General features: G+C 41.3%; 2 protein-coding genes across 2 annotated transcripts; both read right to left on the reverse strand.

Moving 5' to 3' along the window:
* Window positions 1-2,365: 2,365 nt before the first annotated feature.
* On the reverse strand, window positions 2,366-10,769 carry eno3 (enolase 3, (beta, muscle)). The gene is made up of 14 exons (XM_031751708.2): window positions 10,616-10,769; window positions 7,388-7,477; window positions 7,212-7,307; window positions 7,067-7,125; window positions 6,889-6,958; window positions 5,650-5,783; window positions 5,328-5,444; window positions 5,135-5,240; window positions 4,673-4,870; window positions 4,033-4,109; window positions 3,685-3,809; window positions 3,499-3,607; window positions 2,710-2,768; window positions 2,366-2,620 (listed from the first exon to the last, which is right to left on the reverse strand). The coding sequence occupies exons 2-14, from the start codon at window positions 7,470-7,472 to the stop codon at window positions 2,551-2,553; spliced, it is 1,305 nt and encodes a 434-aa protein (XP_031607568.1). The 5' UTR covers window positions 7,473-7,477; window positions 10,616-10,769; the 3' UTR covers window positions 2,366-2,550.
* Window positions 10,770-14,941: 4,172 nt separating this feature from the next.
* On the reverse strand, window positions 14,942-18,928 carry pfn1 (profilin 1). The gene is made up of 4 exons (XM_031751712.2): window positions 18,769-18,928; window positions 18,506-18,644; window positions 15,469-15,661; window positions 14,942-15,372 (listed from the first exon to the last, which is right to left on the reverse strand). Exons 2-4 carry the CDS (start codon window positions 18,641-18,643, stop codon window positions 15,275-15,277), a joined length of 429 nt encoding a protein of 142 aa, XP_031607572.1. The 5' UTR covers window position 18,644; window positions 18,769-18,928; the 3' UTR covers window positions 14,942-15,274.
* Between the last annotated feature and the right edge of the window lie 1,131 nt (window positions 18,929-20,059).

Consider the following 20,059-nt stretch of genomic DNA (forward strand, 5'->3'; position numbering starts at 1 on the left):
TTCAAAATTAGTTTTGATTGTTTTCAGAGAGAACTTCGGCACGGCTGCTGCTTATATCCAGGCAACAGGCTGCCTTCAGCACAAACTCCTCCACCAATCAGCATTGACGTCACACCAGCATGTGTGTGTGGACATGAATAGTGGACTCCAGTTGAGTGTGAGAAATCTGCCCTTCGTTCACAAGACAGAACACATAAATGTTTCACCTCCTCTCTGTCTCACCACAGGAGTTTATTTAAAGCTTATTTTGATATCAAACCGCTAAAACATGTTTAAAAGCCTTCCAGAATAACCGGAAGCTATCAGCAGACCTAAGAGACCTGATCGTGGGCCAAAATAGGGCCTGGTTGGATTTTTACAACCAGGCCCTACATTGACACTTGGAAGGGGAGGAAGAGGAAATGCAGATGAAGAGAGGTATTCTAATGAAGGTCACAGACCCTGGAAAGCACCAAATGCACCAGGGAAGAGAAACTCATCTCTAAAGAAAGAAATCTCAAAAAGAAGAAACTGGTTGCTTTCCACCACAGGAAACTACCCGTAGAGAATAAGTGACACTGAACTGGCATAGTTTCTTTTTAACTTTCATGATTAAAGCCGAGGCTGTTTGTAGCTGTGGGCAGAGCTGAGCCAAGTGCACTGAAAGAGTTTAAAAGATAAAGAGAGAAAAGATTAAGAGGATTTTAACTTCTGCCTCTCCCAAAGTGTGTAAAAATGTTCAACTAGGAAGTCAGACACAAAAAAACACTAACTGCTCATTAATAAACAGTAATCCACACACTCGCATATACAAGCTGCTTTGAATCAGTCGGTTATTCTTCAGTGTGAAGTGTGTAGCTGTAGTTTATCTGATGATTGCAAATCATTCCTGACATGTTGTTGTAGTTAAAAACAGTCATTACTTCTGTTACACTCGTCACAGACTTCCCCCTCATTTGCATCCTTTCTGACTGGCTGCAGGAAGCTGAGAGAGAACCTGCTGCAGCTCTGCACATCCACTTCTGCTTTAGATGCATTGCTCATAACGCTTATGTACTTTCATGGTATAACTACACTGAATGTGCAGTCTAATGGGATGGAAGCAAAGCTCTTTATCTAACACTTAAAGCTTTTTGTAGAGACGGAGAGATTATACAAGCTGAGGTACTCACTGATGATTATCCAGTTGATTATTTGTATTTCTAATTATTTTGACAGACACATGAGGGTTTTAAATGCTTGTCTTCATCTTATAAGGACTGAGAAACAAGATGATATAATATACTACACTATATTTCTAACTAGGCAGCTAATTCTCTAGTATTTTAGGCTCAACTTGAAAGGCAGATGTGAAATATAAAAGTAAGATTAGGTCACATGTGACATATTTGAATGCAAACTTGTTTAGCATGCCCATACATCAGTCAATGTGTTGCCAGGAGACGTTGACCGGTCAGGTCAATCCGACCTTGCAAAATAGGTCAGAGGTCAAATGACATTTTCAATATTTATAAAGTACCTTATGTTAATACCACATTTGTAAGAATCGTAGTTGTAAAGTTGAGGCATTTTTGTCAATTTGACATTAAGTAGTCCTTGAAGACCTTTGTGGATTTAAGCAATATTTTAAATCGTTAACATGATCCTACAGGCAAAAACAAAATGCAACCTCCTTGACAGGAAATAAATGCCGTGATGTTGATTCCTAAACTGAGTGCAGATCCTCAGCCTTTAGGATCCATTTGTGTCAGTTCTCTTTGAACAGATGCTGAACAATCACCTGGTGCAGCCCAGAGTTTGTCTGGTCCATGTTGCTCACTATGAGAACAGCTCACTGGAACTGGCCCTGGTTACCGTCTGGAATTCACTTTAGTAAAATTTCATTCCTGGCTGCTCCATTTGCCAGGCTACATTTTTACCGATGCAGTTCAGATAATGTATATCAGCATTATTAGCCACCCAACAATTAACCAGACCTGTCAATGGACTCTGGGAGAAAACACCAAGGAGAACCAGCCAACCAGGACATGAATCCAGAACCTTCGTCCAACCAAAAATTAATTTCTGTATAGACTGTCCAATGGGGTTTAGTTTTATAACCAGCATTTCATTTGTAGGAGTCAGAGAAGCACAGTTAAAGCACATCTGACTTTGACGTGCTGTTGAGATGCTAAAGTAAAACTTCAGCATCTCAGTCTTTCCGATAAGGAAACCATCAGTGTTGTTCATTTCAAGCAGAAGCACAAGAGTGTTCTGAACCAGTTTGTTTTCTGTTCACCATCACTGCTGACCATCTGTACATCCATGATGCACTGAAGAGCTCAGCTCTTTAATGAGTTTTAATGTGAAAGGCCTCCAGCAACTTTAATAAATTAAACTCAGACAATTTTCCTTTTCACTCTTTAATGTTTGTCTTTTATATAGAAAACATTGTTAATGGAATTACATCTAGAAAGGCAGTAAACCCCCACCATGACCTCCAACCTCTTACCCCCGGTGGAAGGGGTAAGAGCCTTCTGGGTCATCAGGTGTCAGTCAGTTGCCACAGCGACAGCAAGGCAGCATGGTGCTTTAGTTGATCTTTGGGTGGCGGAAGTCTTTGCCAGCGAACTTGGCCTTGTCTCCAAGCTCCTCCTCAATCCTGTAAATCAGAGGTCATGGTTAACTCTGATTTTTTTCTTAAAAGTCTAATAGCCTGAGAACGATAAAGTAAAAGCATAAAGTTCTTACCTCATCAGCTGGTTGTATTTGGCCAGACGCTCTGACCTGCAGGGGGCACCAGTCTTAATCTGAAAGAAACGGTAGAATGAGGTTAGCACTGAAGTTGTGGCTGTGTGGAAGCTGTTCCCTGTAGTGACCATTTTCCTACCCAGATCCCCCTCTGGTATTCTCATCTCTAATTTACTCAGAGCAGTTTTAATCAGAAATGGGGGGCAGACAGTTCAATAGTGATTGCACTGCTTTTTAAGTAACCTACTCATTTAAGGTACAAGTCACATTTATTCTTCTGCCTGTGATTGACCAGCAATTTTAAAACAGAACTCAGAAGACTTTGGGTCTTATAAGTACTAATGTGCTTTACTTTTCATTTTGAGTTAGACCTTTGATAGAAACCCTAAATGATGACCTACAGTGTTGATATCAGTGCTTGATTATCAAACCCTTTGGGTGCACACAGCAGTTAAGATTCCCAGGTTGGATGGACCTCAAGTGATCTTAAATCCTTCATTTAAGCTCTACAAGTACATGAAGCAGTAGATATTTAATGATCTCTGAAGAGATTATCTAATATATAGAATCTGTTTAAGAGAAGCTCTTTGGTCTTGAAACATTCTGGTTTCAGTTTTAGTCTAGTTTTTGACCAGCCATGCTTAAGCAGTCTGGCTACTTTTCCAAATGTCTTTATGGGGAAGAGATTATTATCTGAGATGTTTTAAAGAAACACCAAGCCTGCAGACATTCAGTGATTCTTTATGAACAGATTAATCTTACTGAGACTGTCTGATAAAGTTTATATACCTGTCCAGTGCAAAGTCCAACCACCAGGTCAGCGATGAAGGTGTCTTCAGTCTCTCCGGAGCGATGGCTAACCATCACACCCCAGCCGCTGCTCTGAGCCAGCTTACACCTGACAGGCAGATACATTTAATTAACTTTGAGCCAAAATGTTAATGTGGACTAAAACAACTCAGATTGGCGTCTTACGCCTGGATGGACTCTGTGACGGAACCAATCTGGTTGACTTTAAGCAGCAGACAGTTGCAGGCCTTCTTGTCCACTGCCTGCTGGATCCTCTTTGGGTTGGTGACAGTCAGGTCATCACCTACAATCTGATTAGAGCAGACAAACCGGTGAGTTACTATAACGATGCTACATTCCCATTAATGAAGGTTTTCCTGGAGTTCTTCCAGGAAGAACCAGTTTGTATAGTTTCTGATTCCAGAAGGCTGACAAACATCTAGGTCACGTGAAGCTAATCATGGTGGCAACAACAAATAAAATAAAGAAATTGAATGACATCAACATGAATGCATACCCATCTGTGCACCTCACCTGGATGTCTACGGAAGAAGTGAATTTAGCCCAGTGCTCCCAGTCATCCTGGTCAAATGGGTCCTCAATGGACTGGACTGGAGACAGAGACAGACATTGAAGAGAAAGTTTCCATAGCAGAAATGCCACAGACACCCCAACAGGCTGAAAGTTACATAAATTCAGTTGGAAATGTGCACACTGAGCTAATCTCTGGGGTTCTCCAAGTTAATTTTATCAGTTGAACTTTATTCTTTTTAAAAAGCAATTTAGAACCCTCTAGAGAGATTTTTTGGTAACAGACAAAAAAGGCAGAATTAGTTTCATTCTTGGCAGCCGTGTTTGAAATTAAAATGCTTTGAGACTAAAATATTCCCTCATCATTCTAAAGACATTCAGTTAAAGCACAGACTCAAAGCAAAGTGTAGCTACAGAATGCCTGTTTCTTTTCCTAGCCTTTAATATTTTGAAAGATATTTTAAGACCATAAATCAAAGACAAATCTCAAGATCAATTTGACACATCAGTGCAACATTGGTTTAATTGTCCAAATTCATTGTTTGATTTTCTCAAAGGTCACGGGAAAGAACAGAGCGTCACTGAGGACGTTTATGTTCTGAAGTCATTCACTGGTCATAGCCGCAGCTCTAGTCAATCTTACCAGGGTAGTTCTTGATAAAGCTGCGGTAGAGGTCACCCAGCTTTTCACCGGTGATGTGCCTAGAGGGGTCATCGGGGGACTTGAAGTCCAGGTCGTACTTTCCATTGCGGAAGAACTCTGATGCAGCCACGTCCATGCCAATGATGATCTTGTCGGGGTAACCGGCCTTTTCAATGGCAGTCTTCAACAGCTCCAGAGCTGTGAGCATAAAAAGTCACATTGATAGAAGCCATAATAACTTAAATCTCAAGTTGTGTCAAATTTGTATTATTAGTTTTCTAGTAATCAGCTCAACCATTGGTTGATTTAACTGTCAGCTGACATTTTTATTGGAGTAAAGTAACAGAAGCAGTAGTACACACAAGTCTGCTTTAAATTCTATTACATTAAGAGTCACACCAGTACCAAAATAAGGCATTGCATTATGTAGTTTATCACTGTGTGGACACGTGCATCTCTCACCCTCATTATTCTCCAGGATGTTTGGAGCAAAGCCTCCCTCATCTCCCACATTGGTGGCATCCTTTCCATATTTAGCCTTGATGACATTCTTCAGGTTGTGGTACACCTGAAAATGAGAGGTATTTAAACAGTTAGACATGAGTTTCTTCAGTTTATAGCAGAAACATTGAAAGACGGCAGAGTTTAAGCGAACCTCAGCTCCAATCCTCATGGCCTCGTGGAAGTTGGAGGCTCCAACTGGCAGGATCATGAACTCCTGCATGGCCAGTTTGTTTCCAGCATGGCTACCACCATTAATCACATTAAAGGCCTGCAGAAAAAAGATTTTGATTAAAAATACTATCCATATTCCTCTAATGTCCACCAGAGGCTCACTAGAAATTCCCCATATACTTGCATCTTAATAGCCATCTATACAAATTTAAAAAGTTAAAGTAAAATCAGCTCGAGTCAAACAGTTTGGGTCTTTAAAGCCAGTTTTCCCCTTCATTTAAGCAGAAGCCCCTCCCACTCACAGGGACAGGAAGGATGACATCTTTGTGTCCAGCAAGGTCAGCGATGTGGCGGTAGAGGGGAACTCCTTTCTCTGCTGCTCCAGCTTTACAGACGGCCAGCGACACACCCAGGATGGCATTGGCACCAAACTTGGCTGCAAACAAAGAATCGGACATGCACCCTTGCTTCAAAACAATCTGCATACAGTTGCACAGCAGGGTGCCAGAGCCAAACTACCAGGTAAAGTAGTAATTATCCTCCAGGTTGTTTTGCATTCAGTTTTCCTCCCAAACGTTGAGTATAAATATAACATTTTTGAATACATTCAGGATATGAAGGTAACATCACTGAAGAGTGTTAAGAAACCATGGTTCAAATGAAGCATGTCAATTGACTTACTGGACAAGATTTCAGGGTCCAAAAAATTTCTCAAATTTAACTGCAGGTTAAAATATTCTTCTTTCTAGTGAAGAGTTGTGCTTAACCTGCCACTAGACAGGTTAAACAGATTACGTATCAAACATGGACTCAGGTTGAAGTTCATTAATGCCCAGTTACTTATTAAAGTTATGTCCTTCAGTACACAAGTCAGCTTTAAGTTCAGTGGAATTTAAGAAATGGCTTCCTCATGCCCAGTGACTGAACATGAAATGTAATCTTCAGCCAATCTGATTTTTTTTTTTTTTTTTTTTTTAAAGTTTCCCCCTCCATGATTTTGGCTTCTAAAAAAACCTCAGAATAGGATCTGTTTTAATTATAATATCTGATGATATTAAGAGATGTTTATATTCAGATTAAACTTGTTGCCTCAGTTTGTCAGAAGCTATGGCCAAGTTTGGATGATGTAGGTCTTCACAAGATCACTAAATAGTGTTAAACCTCCACAATCTGGTTGAGACAGGCTGACGTTTGTAGTTTCAGCTTAAAACAATCCCACCTCACGCAAGAAAATATTAATAAATCTGGTAGATGGCACATTGATTTTTTAGGATGTATAGACTAGTACACCAGTACATCAATATATTCTAAAATGCCAAAGGATGCAGTGCTTCCAGCTTTGCTTTCATTCTTCTCTTACCCTTCACTTCAGTAGTTCATTTCCTGTTAAATATTTTGTTTACTCTGTTCTTATACCTGAATATTGTTTGCTTTTAAAAGAATTTGCCAGTTCTCATTGCTTCCAGCTTTTTCCATAGAAGAAAAAAAAAAAAAATTCTTAAATGAAACTGAAATTCTCCTCATAAAATAAAAGTCCTCACATTTGTTTTCAGTGCCATCCAACTCCAGCATGAACTTGTCGATCTTCTCCTGCTCGACAACGCTGAATTTCTGTAAAGATTGGATCAAGTACCATTAGCCTGCAGGGAATCCCGGCAGTAGTTAAACTGCATTAGCATCAAGCTAACATCAGCAATCCAATTATTAACAGACAACTACCTTCTCAATCAGCTTGGGGGCAATCTCCTTGTTGACATGATCCACAGCCTTAACGGTACCTGCAGGGAATCACGGGTGTTAGCAGCCACGCTAAAGGCACTATTACTGCCATCCCCACTCCCCCCACACACTTGACTCCTCCTACCTTTGCCCAGGTAGCGGCTCTTGTCTCCGTCACGAAGCTCCAGAGCCTCGTGAACTCCAGTGGAAGCACCGCTGGGAACAGCAGCCCTGAACAGACCTGAGATGAAGTTTGACCGTCAGGTTACTGAACTCGCTGCAAACAGGAAGTGCGTCATGGTCAAAGTTACAGCTGCTCACCTTTGGCTGTCCACAGGTCCACCTCCACTGTGGGGTTTCCCCTGGAGTCCAGAATCTCACGAGCGTGGATCTTGGTGATAGACATCTTGACTGAAGGAGAAAGAAAACCAGATGATTAGGTCAAATAAAAAGAAAATCCTAACAGAAAGAACTGTCATCCACACTGGGTCAATAAAGACTTGTTTAATTTGAATCTTGACATGTGACTTTAAAATAAATAAAACAAATCCCCTATGATCAGGAGGTCAGATTGAGTGAGAGACCTGCTGCAGAAATCCTGTTTAATGCCATGATGCCTCCATGACCTCCATCAGACTCCGCCCACAGAACCAATCACAGCCCTGCACTCCTGACTGGCAGCTACAGGGCTCAACAGGAGAGAGGGACAGACCATTCTGCAGACACGGGGGGGGTCATAGTCTGCGTGGGTTATTTATACCAACACCAGCCGTGTAGGAGCCTTTGACCTTTTCCCTGACCTTTCTGCAGAGGTCATGACTTCCTCCCTGCTGTTCTTCAGTTACACAGACTCTTATTAATGCTTCTGACATTTGAAGAGGTATTTGTGACTGAGCTGATATTAGCCTCCGCTGTGCATGACCCACTTCACAGCTGAAGGACTGGGCTTTATCTGGTTGCTAGGTTTGATACAGTAAACTCATTCTGTGCACACCAAGATAAGCTCCCGTAGTAAAAGTGTTCTGGTCCAACTGTGTGAGCAGGTTCAGAGCGTCCGTCACGTCTGCTGTGTTTTATGTAAGAGTGTGTTTGGGCAGATGCCAGCTGAACAGCTGAGCTCTTACAGTACACTCCAAACCCCTGATGGCCTTTACAAACACTGTACACATGCTCAGAGTTTAACTTGGCTGCACTTCAGTGTGGGTCAGCCAGCCTCTTTCAGATCTGCAGGTCTGCTTTCACACTGAATAAACTCACTATAACAGCGGTAGTCTGACAGAGGCTGTTAAATACCCATGCAGATGTATTAAAGTGTTTTTCCTGTACACAGCTTGGGTACATTTGAGCACCAAGACTTTGGACTTGACATAGAATCAGAACAAACAGATAAGTCACTGAAATCAGTGACACTTTTAGGGGAAATCTGTTAAAACCCAATTTTTTGTCATGAGTCGAAGGTTAAACGTCTCAGGCAGATGGAACAAGGCCTGTTCGTGCTGGGTGTGCTGAAAGCTGAGCAAATTTACACTGAGGACACTTAAATGCACACCAACTAATCATTTCACACAGTCTTCTCATGTTTCTTGAAAAGCCAGTCACAATAACACTGACCACTGAAAACAGCTTTTGTGTAGCTGTGTTCATCAGGACTTTCAGCTGTGCAACTCAAGACACTCGCCTCTGCAGCTTTTGGCTTTAACGCCATACAGGAGGATATAACTGACACTTCTTCTAGAGGACTTCTCAGAATGCAAAGCCAATCATATATTATTAAAGTCAATCCTTGTAAGGATTTCATATTCCTTACTAGACTGATTTAAAACAAGCGTCTCAGCTCAGTGAACGCCCTCCTCTCAAACCCCAGTTTAACCCCTGACAGGCTCACCCAGAGAGGTTTGGACCTTCTGAGAAGAAGAGTTACAAAACTGTTAAATGGGTTTATCCAGTCCTGGTAAGTGGAGTTTAATTTAATCAAACATGTGTTTATTGGTTTAGAGATAAAATGATTAGAAAGGCAACTCACTGAGTTTTACTACATGCAGGCCAGTTGTGCCAAGTTAGCCTTTAAACAAAATGCCCAGAGACATCCTCAGAGATAAAAGCCACACAGCAGTGACGTTTGTTCAGTCCTAATGGATGCTGGTCATCATTAGGAGACATGACCAGCCCGAAACAAGTTTGCAACCATGTTAAACCATGTGGTCGACCAGCAAGGGGCCAAAATGCATTCTGGTCTCAGCTGTGAATACGTTCCAGTCTGTGAGTAAGAAGGCTCGCATGGTTTAAAGACTTCAGAACAAAACAGTGAAGCCACGATTACGCTGCAGTAGGTGTAGTGAAACTGCCCGTCCATCTGTGGAGAGCATTTGATGGAGACTGCACCAAGTATATGGTAGTCGTGAGCTGCTCCTGCTCAGACTGTAGGTCCGTCAGTCAGCTGTGGAGAAGCATGTGTTTGAACACAAACTGGTTCACCAGTATGTAATATATATTTTTTCATCTCAGACCACTGAAGGACAGTGGGGAGGGGGCTCAACTTTGACATTGTCTATATCTATAATTAGCACAATAGCTTTTAGTCCATGAGCGCTCACTTTGTAGTTATATTTACAGTGATGCATTTAAAGGGATGGACTAGTCCACCCATGGCTGCTTTGATACAGAAACATCATTTTGAAGGATTAGTGCCCCACTCCCCCCAGCACCACACCCCTGTCTCCCAGACCCCTGAGGGGAGGACACGCCTCATTTTGAGGTGCAGAGTGGCCATTTGACACCCAGCAGGTCCTGTGATCACCTCTGATCATTAGATTTGCGTCAAGTCTGCTGCTAGAACATGTGGGACAAATGAAAACAACTTTTATTGGCTGAGTGATCCTGAGCAGCCACGCAGCAGGGCAGATTTAAGGACACTTTGTTTCAGCCTGAATGAACTGCTGCAGTTGTTCAGGCTGCTCAACAAACAGGAAATGAACCAATAACATAAAATGGCTCAGTAAGAGTAAAAGTTATCACACACCGTTATCATTACACTACAGATGAAACGAAGTCACTCAACAAGTAGAAAGTCAACAGAAGTCTTTTCAAAATGCAATGAAACCCCTTTCTTTAAAGTGAAGAGTCAGATTCAGGAAGTGTTGCTTGGAGTTTATGTAACCTGCTTAAATGTGTCCAGTTCTGAGCTCAGGGGGAGTTATAAATGCTAAAGATTCAGATTTAAAGCTCCCTGTGAGCACATGGAGGGTGTCCGTCTGTCTGCGGACTTTGAGCCTCTCACGTCTGTCTGTCAGCTCTGTGACCTTCAGCCCACCCAAAGTCAAAGCTTTCAAACTGTGTTCCCCTTCCTGCCATAAACAGGAACAAAATGAGCCTCCAGAACAGGAACTCATTTGAGTTAACACCTCAGGAGAACTTCTGCAAACTGAACTTTCAGAGTAAAAGTCTAAAAAGCATGTCACCAAACCAGAAGCAGACTGAGGCGGAAACGAACAGGAAGTTATTTAAAAAACCTCCAAGCAGAGCCCTCAGCCACCTACCATTCCAGCTTACCTGTTCAGAGGCAGTGAGCAAGAAGAGGGGGTCGTCTGTCCGTCTGTCTGACTGTCCGACTGACGTGGAAAGTGTCTGTCTGTCCCCCAGCAGGGCTTTTATAGCCTCTCCCTGCAGCTGCAGCAGAAGGAGGAGGAGGAGGAAGCAGGGAGTGTGTGCATGTGACAGGACGGAGGCAAACAGAAAAACCTCCCAGCTGTAGTTAATCATCAGATCCTCACTGCTGTTTGCCGTCTCCAAGCATAATTATAAGAGCCTTAATCTGAAGCTGTGTAGGTTTCTATGAGGACTGCAGTCCTAGTGTAACACGCTCAGATATGTAAATAGTTCCAGTCTCTTCCTGAACACACACATTTCTAGTGCTTCCCAAAGAACCAGCAGTGTAACACAATCCAGGAAGTCTTTAAACTCAGGTACAATGAATGTTTCTGTTCGTCAGTTGCTCTGAAATAAGAGCTTAAAGACTTCAGGGGACATGGATGCACTGGAGCAACAGTGTGATATAATCTTTGTCTAACCCAAAAGTCATTAAGTGCCCGTGTTACTGCAGCCAAAACATTAAACACAGCCTGCAACACCACAAAGCAAAGGCTTAATAATGCAGAAGAGCTCAGGTAAATAACAAAATACATACGCAATAATAATGAAAATTAAATGGAAAAGTCTGAAAATAATGTAAGAAATGTATAAAACCACCTCATTAATAGTAATAATAAATAATAATAAGGACCTGCCGTGCAGCTTTAAAAGTAAATGCTCTTTGATTTTATATCTGCAGACACGATTTGAATCCAGGAAGTGCTGCGACTCGAACACTCGAGCGCTATCATCTCTGTTTAATTTAATGCTTTCAAACACAAGAATCATTAAACAAATGTGGCTCTGTGTGCATGATCTAATCTAAAACTTTAAAATCACTGTGACGCTCACAGCCAGACGAACCCCAGAGCTCAGGCTCATCTGAGGGAAAACATCACATCACATGTTAATATGTCAAATAAGCAGTTTGTTAATGTTTAATATTTATTCAGAGGAAAACCTAAAGAAACTAAATCACTGATGACAGAGGACGGCCTTTACTCTGAGGAAGCCGTCAGTGTGCTGAGCATGTGGAGGCTAAATAAAAAGAGGCATTTGTTTTGTCCTAGTGGGCACTCCAACTGTTTAAACCGATTACTTTTAAGTAAAAGTTACCCAGTTAAACTCTGTTATGTGGTCCCTCATCTTTAAAGGGCAAAAAGGTGTTTCTTATTCTGACTTTCATTCAAAAATACACATAATAAAAAAAACTGGAACCTCTTAAATTCCCTTTTTTCAGATTTGATTTCTGCTGTTTTCATGTGTCTCCTTGATTTTTACCTGATTTTATTGTGCTTAAATGCAAAGATGTTAAAGGTGTTTACACCTCAGTGGTTTACTGGTTTAGTGTTTCAGTCCCATCTGTGATTAGAAAACTTGTATCTTTCGTTGACAGCAGTAGAAACCTGCAGTCATTGCAGGCACACAAGCTTAGACTGGTGAGGTTTAACGACTGCATCTGCATATTTAAATTGCATTAAAGCTTTAAGTTTGCATTTTTAGGGGCGTGGCCTCTTTGACTCACAGGTGGATGGCGACACAGGCAGCTGCAGCAGCTGATCACTGAACACATGTACAAGTTCAGAAAGGTTTAAAAATACAGCCCAACTGTTAAAATCCAGCAGATTGATTAAATAAAACGATTTAGTTCATCATTGTTGTGAACTGGTGTGACATGAACATTCACAGAGGACTTTCCTCCTAAACAAAAGCCACAAAAGAAACACAAATTTAAATTTCTACCATAATGCGATGAAAAAAGGCACAAATTAGTTCAAAACGTCACAAGAATGAAGGAAAAAAAGTCTTTTTGTGGGGTCCAGTTTTACTCTGTGTGCTGAATGACTATTATGTTGTGGGGTGAACAAGAGTGATGGTCCCTAACGCCCACAGAGAAGGTTGAAGTTCATCTAAAGGGGAAATGTGAGACCAGCTCAGCATTCACTGCAAAGGGCAGTAACCCCAGCACACACACACCTTACCCTTTACGCTCACCTTTAACTGTACTTCACACACACCGAGTGGCTACACGGCGGCCTGTCCAGCGTCCCCGGTGCCTTTACTAAATATAACTGCACTTTACTGGAGTGGTGGGGGAGGGGCACACTCTGTATATGACACATAGTGTAAGTTCTCCTGCAGTGCTGCATTTATCTTACTGTCTGTGTCAGTAAAGTGGAAGTTTGTCACTTCTACTTCACCGTGACATGTAACTGTAGTTCTGGAGCAGTACGAGTGGGCTGCAGTACTATAGTAACAAAATCACGTTGCACTAGAAGTTCACAATTTTATATTTCAATAATACTACTTTTAGTTGTACTACTCTTAGCAGTAATCATTTATGTTGCATTTTAACCACATACACAGATGTTTGTTTTTATACACCTGTGGGGACCCGTGTTTACAAAGGTCTCCAACTAAAAGGTGAACAGCAGAGTGTTTGTAAGAGTTTTTGGCTGGTGCCATGTTGATCTTTTTAGAGTCTGGCGTGGCCATGTTTGGATGAGAGTTTGGAGTGCTAAGTTATGACCTTATGCCATCTTGCAGGGTTATAAAGCCGCGTCCATGGACTGAATGAGTGCACCACACAGGCACAGATATCTGAAGTTCACTTATTAAAAGTAGAGCTCAGCCTTTTGGGCATCTTGTGCAAACATGTTTACTTCAGTTCTACGTTTGGACATTTTAACTTGGGAGATCGTGGGGACTGAATTACTGTTGGAGGCCCGAGTGGACATTACAGGAACTGCAGTTTTTAGCATTTCAGCTCTTGTCTACAGGTCAGAGGTCAGCCGATCTGTCCCTATAAAGCACATTCATTACTAGTGTGCCTGCCGCACACATAGGCCTGTGTTTGGTCTGTGTTTTCAAACATTTTATAAGCTAAGGTATATTTTCCTGTTTCTTCAATTAGAAGATATTCGCAGCTGCCTTAAAATAAAATTTTCTTTGAAAGAGTGCATCATACAAAGCTCTAAAGTCAGCCACACCTCCTCACTGAGTTATACTTTTATTCCCCTTCTGCTTAGTTTTCCTCTAAATTACTTTTAAGCTGTCTGTGCTGATATGTTTTAGGCTAACGAGGTTTCTGTGAGAACTATAAGGATCTTTATGCATATGGGACCTAATTTAAAGGGTGAGTTTAAGGAGAGGGGCCCTGAGAAGAAGTCATTTGTGGGCGGCTATGCTTGGTATATTTTTACCATGTGACTTTTAAATAAAAATAAGAGCACATTTTTACATTATAGGGATATTTCAGAGAGTCCTCATGCCTTTGAAAGACTAAAGAGCCATGATAAGCCTCTGGGTTAACATGTGCCCACACATGTGTAGGATGACACGTGTCTGGGCTTGTACAGTTTTCATTGTAAGAGCCATTTTTAGCTTGAATCCAAAATAATGCGAATGTTTCTACATTATGAGAATTTTTTTCAGTCATTGTCACATACACACCGACAGTTAACCCAACACATGTGTTTTTGGACTGTGGGGTGAAGCTGTAGTTCCCCTAGAGAACCCAAACAAGCACAGGGAGAACAAACAAATTCAGTCTGGCCTGGTTTTGAGGTGGAGGGCATTTTTTCATCCTTTTTTATAAAGCCACAAAAGCCTTTTCTGCTTCATAGTACAGTGTGAGGGGAAGGGAGGCGGGAGGTGTGAGGGTTCATATCTGGTTTTGGAGTCAGTTAGTTTTGGACTTGACAAGCCAGTATGTTAATGTGTACAAAAAGAAATGTGGATGTGTGGGCGCATACCTGTGCATGAACCTGTGCAGGTTTTAAACCAGAATAATGAAGACATTCAGCATGTGATGACATTTATGTATGAAGAGGAAGTTTTGTATTTTATGGAAAAGTTGGCCTTTTCTCCTTCAGAGCACTCTTTGAACACAAACGTGGCTTTGAGGTTCAGGTTTAGATCAGGGGACTTGATAAGGCAGTAAGTCAATATGGGTCCACACTTATGCAGAAAGACAAACGTGTGTGTATTGTTTAAACGCTATATAAGCTCTAACAAACAGTTGTGCGTAATACTAATACTACAACTTGTTGTGGCATATTTAATCAAATATTAGGTGTGATGCGTGTATATGAGTGCACTAGACTGTCTTATTTTTTTAGCTGTGTGTCGCACAATAAATCAGCCCCTGAAGAAGAGGTGTTTGTAGAAAACATTTGTAGAACACAAGCTGTAGCGCACACACACACACACACACACACACACACACATATAAAGACACCCTCAGAATGTAAGTATAACCATGTTTGTTTTTATTTAATTCAGGTGTGCAATGAGTTTTCACAGAGCTCTGATTGGACGCTGGTCAATCGCCACTGTAGAAAAATAATGGTAACACTGTGTTCCTGCGTTAAACATGACGTGTACTCTCAGGTTAAAAGCTACCACATGCTAACTTAGACCAGAGAAAACACTCTGATTCATCTCTACAGCAGGAAACACACCTGAAGATTGAAAATGACTTTAAAAAAAAAAAAAAAAAAACTAAAGAAGCTCAGATATAGAAACACAGGGAGGCAGGAGGTGGCATCCATCTCGTGAGATGAAGGTGGTTGTCTTGTCCTAATAACCAGCCTTCCTCAGGTACTCAACGATTTTGAACACCTTGCTGGATACCTGACCACCAGAGGCGTCTTTCGTGCCCTTGGCTATGACTATCGCTGTAGAGACAGACAGGAAGCAGGAGTGTGTCAGCCTCAGAGGTTTGGAATGAATTCAAAGGATAAAAATGTGCTGAGTCAACGGGAACATCTTACCTGTTTTTGCCTTTCCGACACATATGCTGAACGTGTTTCCTTCGGCATCTGCTGAGGTCTTCAGGTCCAGCGCAAAGACTCCGTCAAAGTCCATCTGGTCTCGGATCAGCCGGCACCTTACTCCGCCGATGTGAACGCCATTCTGAGCGAAGCTCGACCGGTCGCTAGCACCCAGCTTCTTGATCTCATCGACCTAAAAAAGGGAAACAGAGCGAGAGATAGAGATTAGTGGATCTATTCAACTGAGTCCTCCAAATTCCCAGCCACCTTGAAGTACCCACCATGACCAGCATGGGCTCTTCTCCTTTTACAGCCTGAGTTTATTTAAATCTCACAATAAAAAAGCAGCTGCAGTGTGCGGAGGATCAAAAACAAGCGTCGGAATAGGAAACTAAAGTAATTGAAACATGATTTAATGTGGTGTGATCATTGTGAGCATGCAGAGTAGGAAGTGAGAGAGAGAAAAACGACATTCTGGCTCATTGGTTTGTGTGTTTCCTGCTGGAATCGGAATAAATAATAACTTTGTTGCGCCGCCCGTTGATACTGGTTTTACTGGTTTGTCTGAGCTTTGTTAGTGTGTCACACTGACACAGCTGACGCACTGGCCTAGTTCAGACACCATCCACTAATCAGAGTGTTTTTACCAGCTCTGAGGTCACAGAAATGTTTTAAGTTAATGCATTTATCACAAATAAAGTCATTTTTTCATGATTATGCATCTGTGATATAACCTGTATTCATATTATTTTCTTTTATGTTGAAAATTAAAATGGATCTTATCTGGTTTTAGGACTGCATTATATTTATAGCTTCAGGTATTGATTTATCTATTAATTAATTCCTTGTTTTATAAGTCAGTTATCTATTAACTGTATCATTAATACTGCTAATTAGGTTATTTTAAAACAGAAAAATAAAAAAAATACAGTATAGTATACAGTATAGTATACAGTATAATCAATAATTCTGATAAAAACAAAAGCTTTATTATATGTTTTTTTATATTAAAAACAAAAGATTATTATCATAGTATATAATAATATATACTGTTATGGGACTGCATTGGATTTCTGGGAGGCGTTTCATCTGGTTTTATTATTGAAATGAAATTATTAATCAAATGTATTTGCTGAAACTCGAGATGTGGTTGAAGAAGTTGAAGTGTTGACTTGCAGAAATAAAAAGTGATCGCTGCTGTTAAAGAAACTGTCACTGCACTTTGCTCTGAAGCAGCAGAGCTGAATCACATGAACTGTGATGACAGCTAGTTTCACATCTGTCATGTACGTGGACAGATTTAACCTTTTGAAGTGTTTTCACTGCACTTCATTTCTCAGAAAACATGCTCAGGCTCAGAGAGGAAGGAGGCCTCAAGTGCCTTCAAACTCACCAGGAAGTACATGCATTGTAGCTTTAAATGCAGTCTGCGTCAGATCTCCATTTACACATATGAACCTGACATGCTTAGATTCAGCATGACTTCCTCTTTCTGAGGCCTTCTTTAACTAACAAACCTGCACACATCCACACAGAACAGCGTCTGATTCAAAGCTGATCATCGCCAACTGTTTTTGATAGATTTAAAGTCAGACGTGCTCGGGGTTCAGCCTCACGTGTAACTGAATTCACACTTCCTGCTTTCTGTCAGCTTTTGCTCTGCAGGTTTCTGAGCTCACGCGTGAGATTTAACCATCGCTCTGTTTTTGTGGTGACTTTTCTGAGAAGTGAAGGGAGCTGCAGGAGGATCGAGGAGGAAAGAATGTGAGGACGACAAGTCAAGACATGAACACACACACACCAAAATGCACACGCTGCTGCCTGCACAGGCAAAACCACTTCCTGAAAAACATCACCCAATCAGAGAGGAGACCACTAGTGAGTGTAACAAACCCACGCAAATGCACACAGAGTGTTTTTAAAAGCAGGAACGAACGTCTTTAATTTTAAAATTTAAAGTTTACAAACTGTAAAAAAGACAAATCCTGCAGGTGTGTGTCGATGTGTGTGTGTTTGAGACATTGTGCAACACTCCACTCCTTACCTCAGTGTGTGTGTGTGTGCATGTGTGTGTGTGTGTGTGTGTCTCAGAAACAAGAAGTGATCGTCTCGTCTTCCTGTATTCGCCGTTTTTCGACATTGTCTCCTTATAAGGTAGTTAAAGCAAACGCACAGCACAAACACCCGGAAACTACCGGAAACTCACAACCGTTACGCAGCCTGCTCTGAGACATTAGCATTCATCTTTTTCCATTTCCATTTTCCAAAATGTGCAGAAAAACGAGCACCTCACGTAAAACTTTTTTTTTTTGTCACACTGAACGATTATTTAATGGAAATGAAATAAAACCTAAAAACCTTGAATGACACGTGTTTTCTTTCCAGTTATAATTAACACCATTTCCAGAAAACTACATGTACTGTAGCATGTTTGTGCTTTCTGGCAAAAGTTAAAACGAGGAAGTTTAAACACATCTCCTGAGCTCCTGAAAAGTTGCTTCTACACCTGAACTCATATCAAAACTAAAAAAAAAAAAATCATAAAAAAACCAATTTCTCTATTGTACTTTTAAAAATTAAAAGCTAAGAGAAGCAGCCAATGAGCCGAGAATCGCCACCTTGTTGCTCAGTGAGTTTCCCCTTTGAAGCCAAACTTTAAATTTCTGACTTTTAAAAAAAAAAAACCTGTATGGCACACGTGTTTTCCTGCAGCACCTGAACACAGCACTGAGAGCGGGAAGTGAGCTAGCCAGGCAACAAACTGAACACACCCAAAGCTCAAGAAGAAGACACGGACATGCAAAATAAGAAGCTATTTCCAAGAAATTTTCTCATAGCAACAGAAAATGAGCCAAAGGAGTGGCAGTTTGTGCAGGTTGATGTCACCAGTCTGAGCAAGTTTTTGAGTGTGAGGTTGTTTAAAAACTCTTGGCAGAAGCTTTAAAGGAGGAAGTGGACATTTTTTTTTTTTTTTACATATATTTAGCAGTTTGTAGAGGCAGGAAGAGGAACAGTGTGTGTGTTTGTGTGTGTGTACCGTGACTTGGATGCCGGGTGAGCTGGCCCAAACGCTCTCCTGCCCAGATGTGATTCCACAGATGGCTGCCTCTGCCACCGGGCACGTCCCGCTCTGGTCGGCTGTCTTCAAGTTATCAATATAACCTTGCCACGACATCCTGATCAAAAACACAAACTGATCAATAACCTGGATTCACAAGCACCAAATCAATATTACGTTTTGCTATGTTTGAAAAAGAGAGAGAGTGAGAGAGAAAGAGGTGGGACAGCTCGCTAGCTTACCTGTGCAGGTAGAGTCTTGGGTGTGAGGAAGAGGGGAGAGAGAGCAGTCGAATGCAGAAAGAAGGAAGAAGAGTTGTCTTTTATACACCACTCCCAGCCTGCTGGCAGCTTCCTCTCTCACTGTCACTGTTGAGTGAGAGAGTCGCCCGACCCCTCCCCTCTCTGTCTCTCTGTCACTCTCTCTCACTCACCTGGGAAGTAAAAGAAAAAACAAGGAAGTGATTTGATCAGCACACAAACATCCACTAATTTAAACCTTTAAAACATCAGTCCTGTAGCACGCTGAGCTGTATTCGGTCAGTCGGCCTCTCTGTGGGGAGACCTGTATTATTAAATTGAACTGTTAACCAAGCATTAACCTCCAGTGCTGAAAAAGGCACGTGCAGTTCCTCTAACATCCACTTGAAGCAGTGAGTCAGTCAGCATAGACTCACGTTATACTGTCCAACTTTACAGCAGATATAAAACCATTTACAGCCTGATTTAATGTAGTTTTCTGACAGGTTGTGGAGTTCCACAGGGCTCTATTATCGGTCCTCTGCTTTTTATTCAACTTTGTAATATTCAACATATTGAAATTGTATTAAGACTTAAAGTTACATTAGGGTGTTGCCTCTTTGACGGACAGGTGGGTATAGATGCTAGATTGTAGCTCCATCTCAGCTAACTGGGCTCCCTGAACTGGACCTCTGGACTGTGTATATGCTGTTGGAGCCGTTTTAACATTTTTTATGCAATTATCAAAACAATAATATGGCTGTTGTGTCAATAATTGTACTGAGAGTCCATGAAGCTCCGGTTTTGGTGACATAAACGCTACTGAGCACTAATTAACAGCTGTCATTGCGTGACATGATTGTGTGTGTGCTCCCATACAGTCTGTGGATGTAGCTTTTTAACCAAGCTTGTTAGCATTAGCTAATAGCTAATAACTCACCTCTTCTAAATTTGGTCACTTCTGGCTCAAAAAATCCCCAACTACCTACAATATAGCAGCAGTTTTGATCAGTAGGATTGAACACAGTGAATTATGTGAACTTGAAATGAGAATTACAACATTTGACAGTGACTGTTGTACTACTTGCTGTAATTTTTGAACTTTTAGTTCTTGTTGAGGCTCTGATCAGACATAATATTAAATACTTATAAGAGTGAACAAATCTCAAAATACATGCCATAAACATGTTTGTTTCAGCTGTAAAATTGGACATCTTAACATGGGAGTCTGCGAGTGGATATCTTTGAGTGGATATCTGAGGCACTGCAGGATTTTCGGCAAACCTCAGGACTG

This window comes from Oreochromis aureus, linkage group 3 (assembly GCF_013358895.1).
Source record: "Oreochromis aureus strain Israel breed Guangdong linkage group 3, ZZ_aureus, whole genome shotgun sequence".
NCBI lineage: Eukaryota > Metazoa > Chordata > Actinopteri > Cichliformes > Cichlidae > Oreochromis > Oreochromis aureus.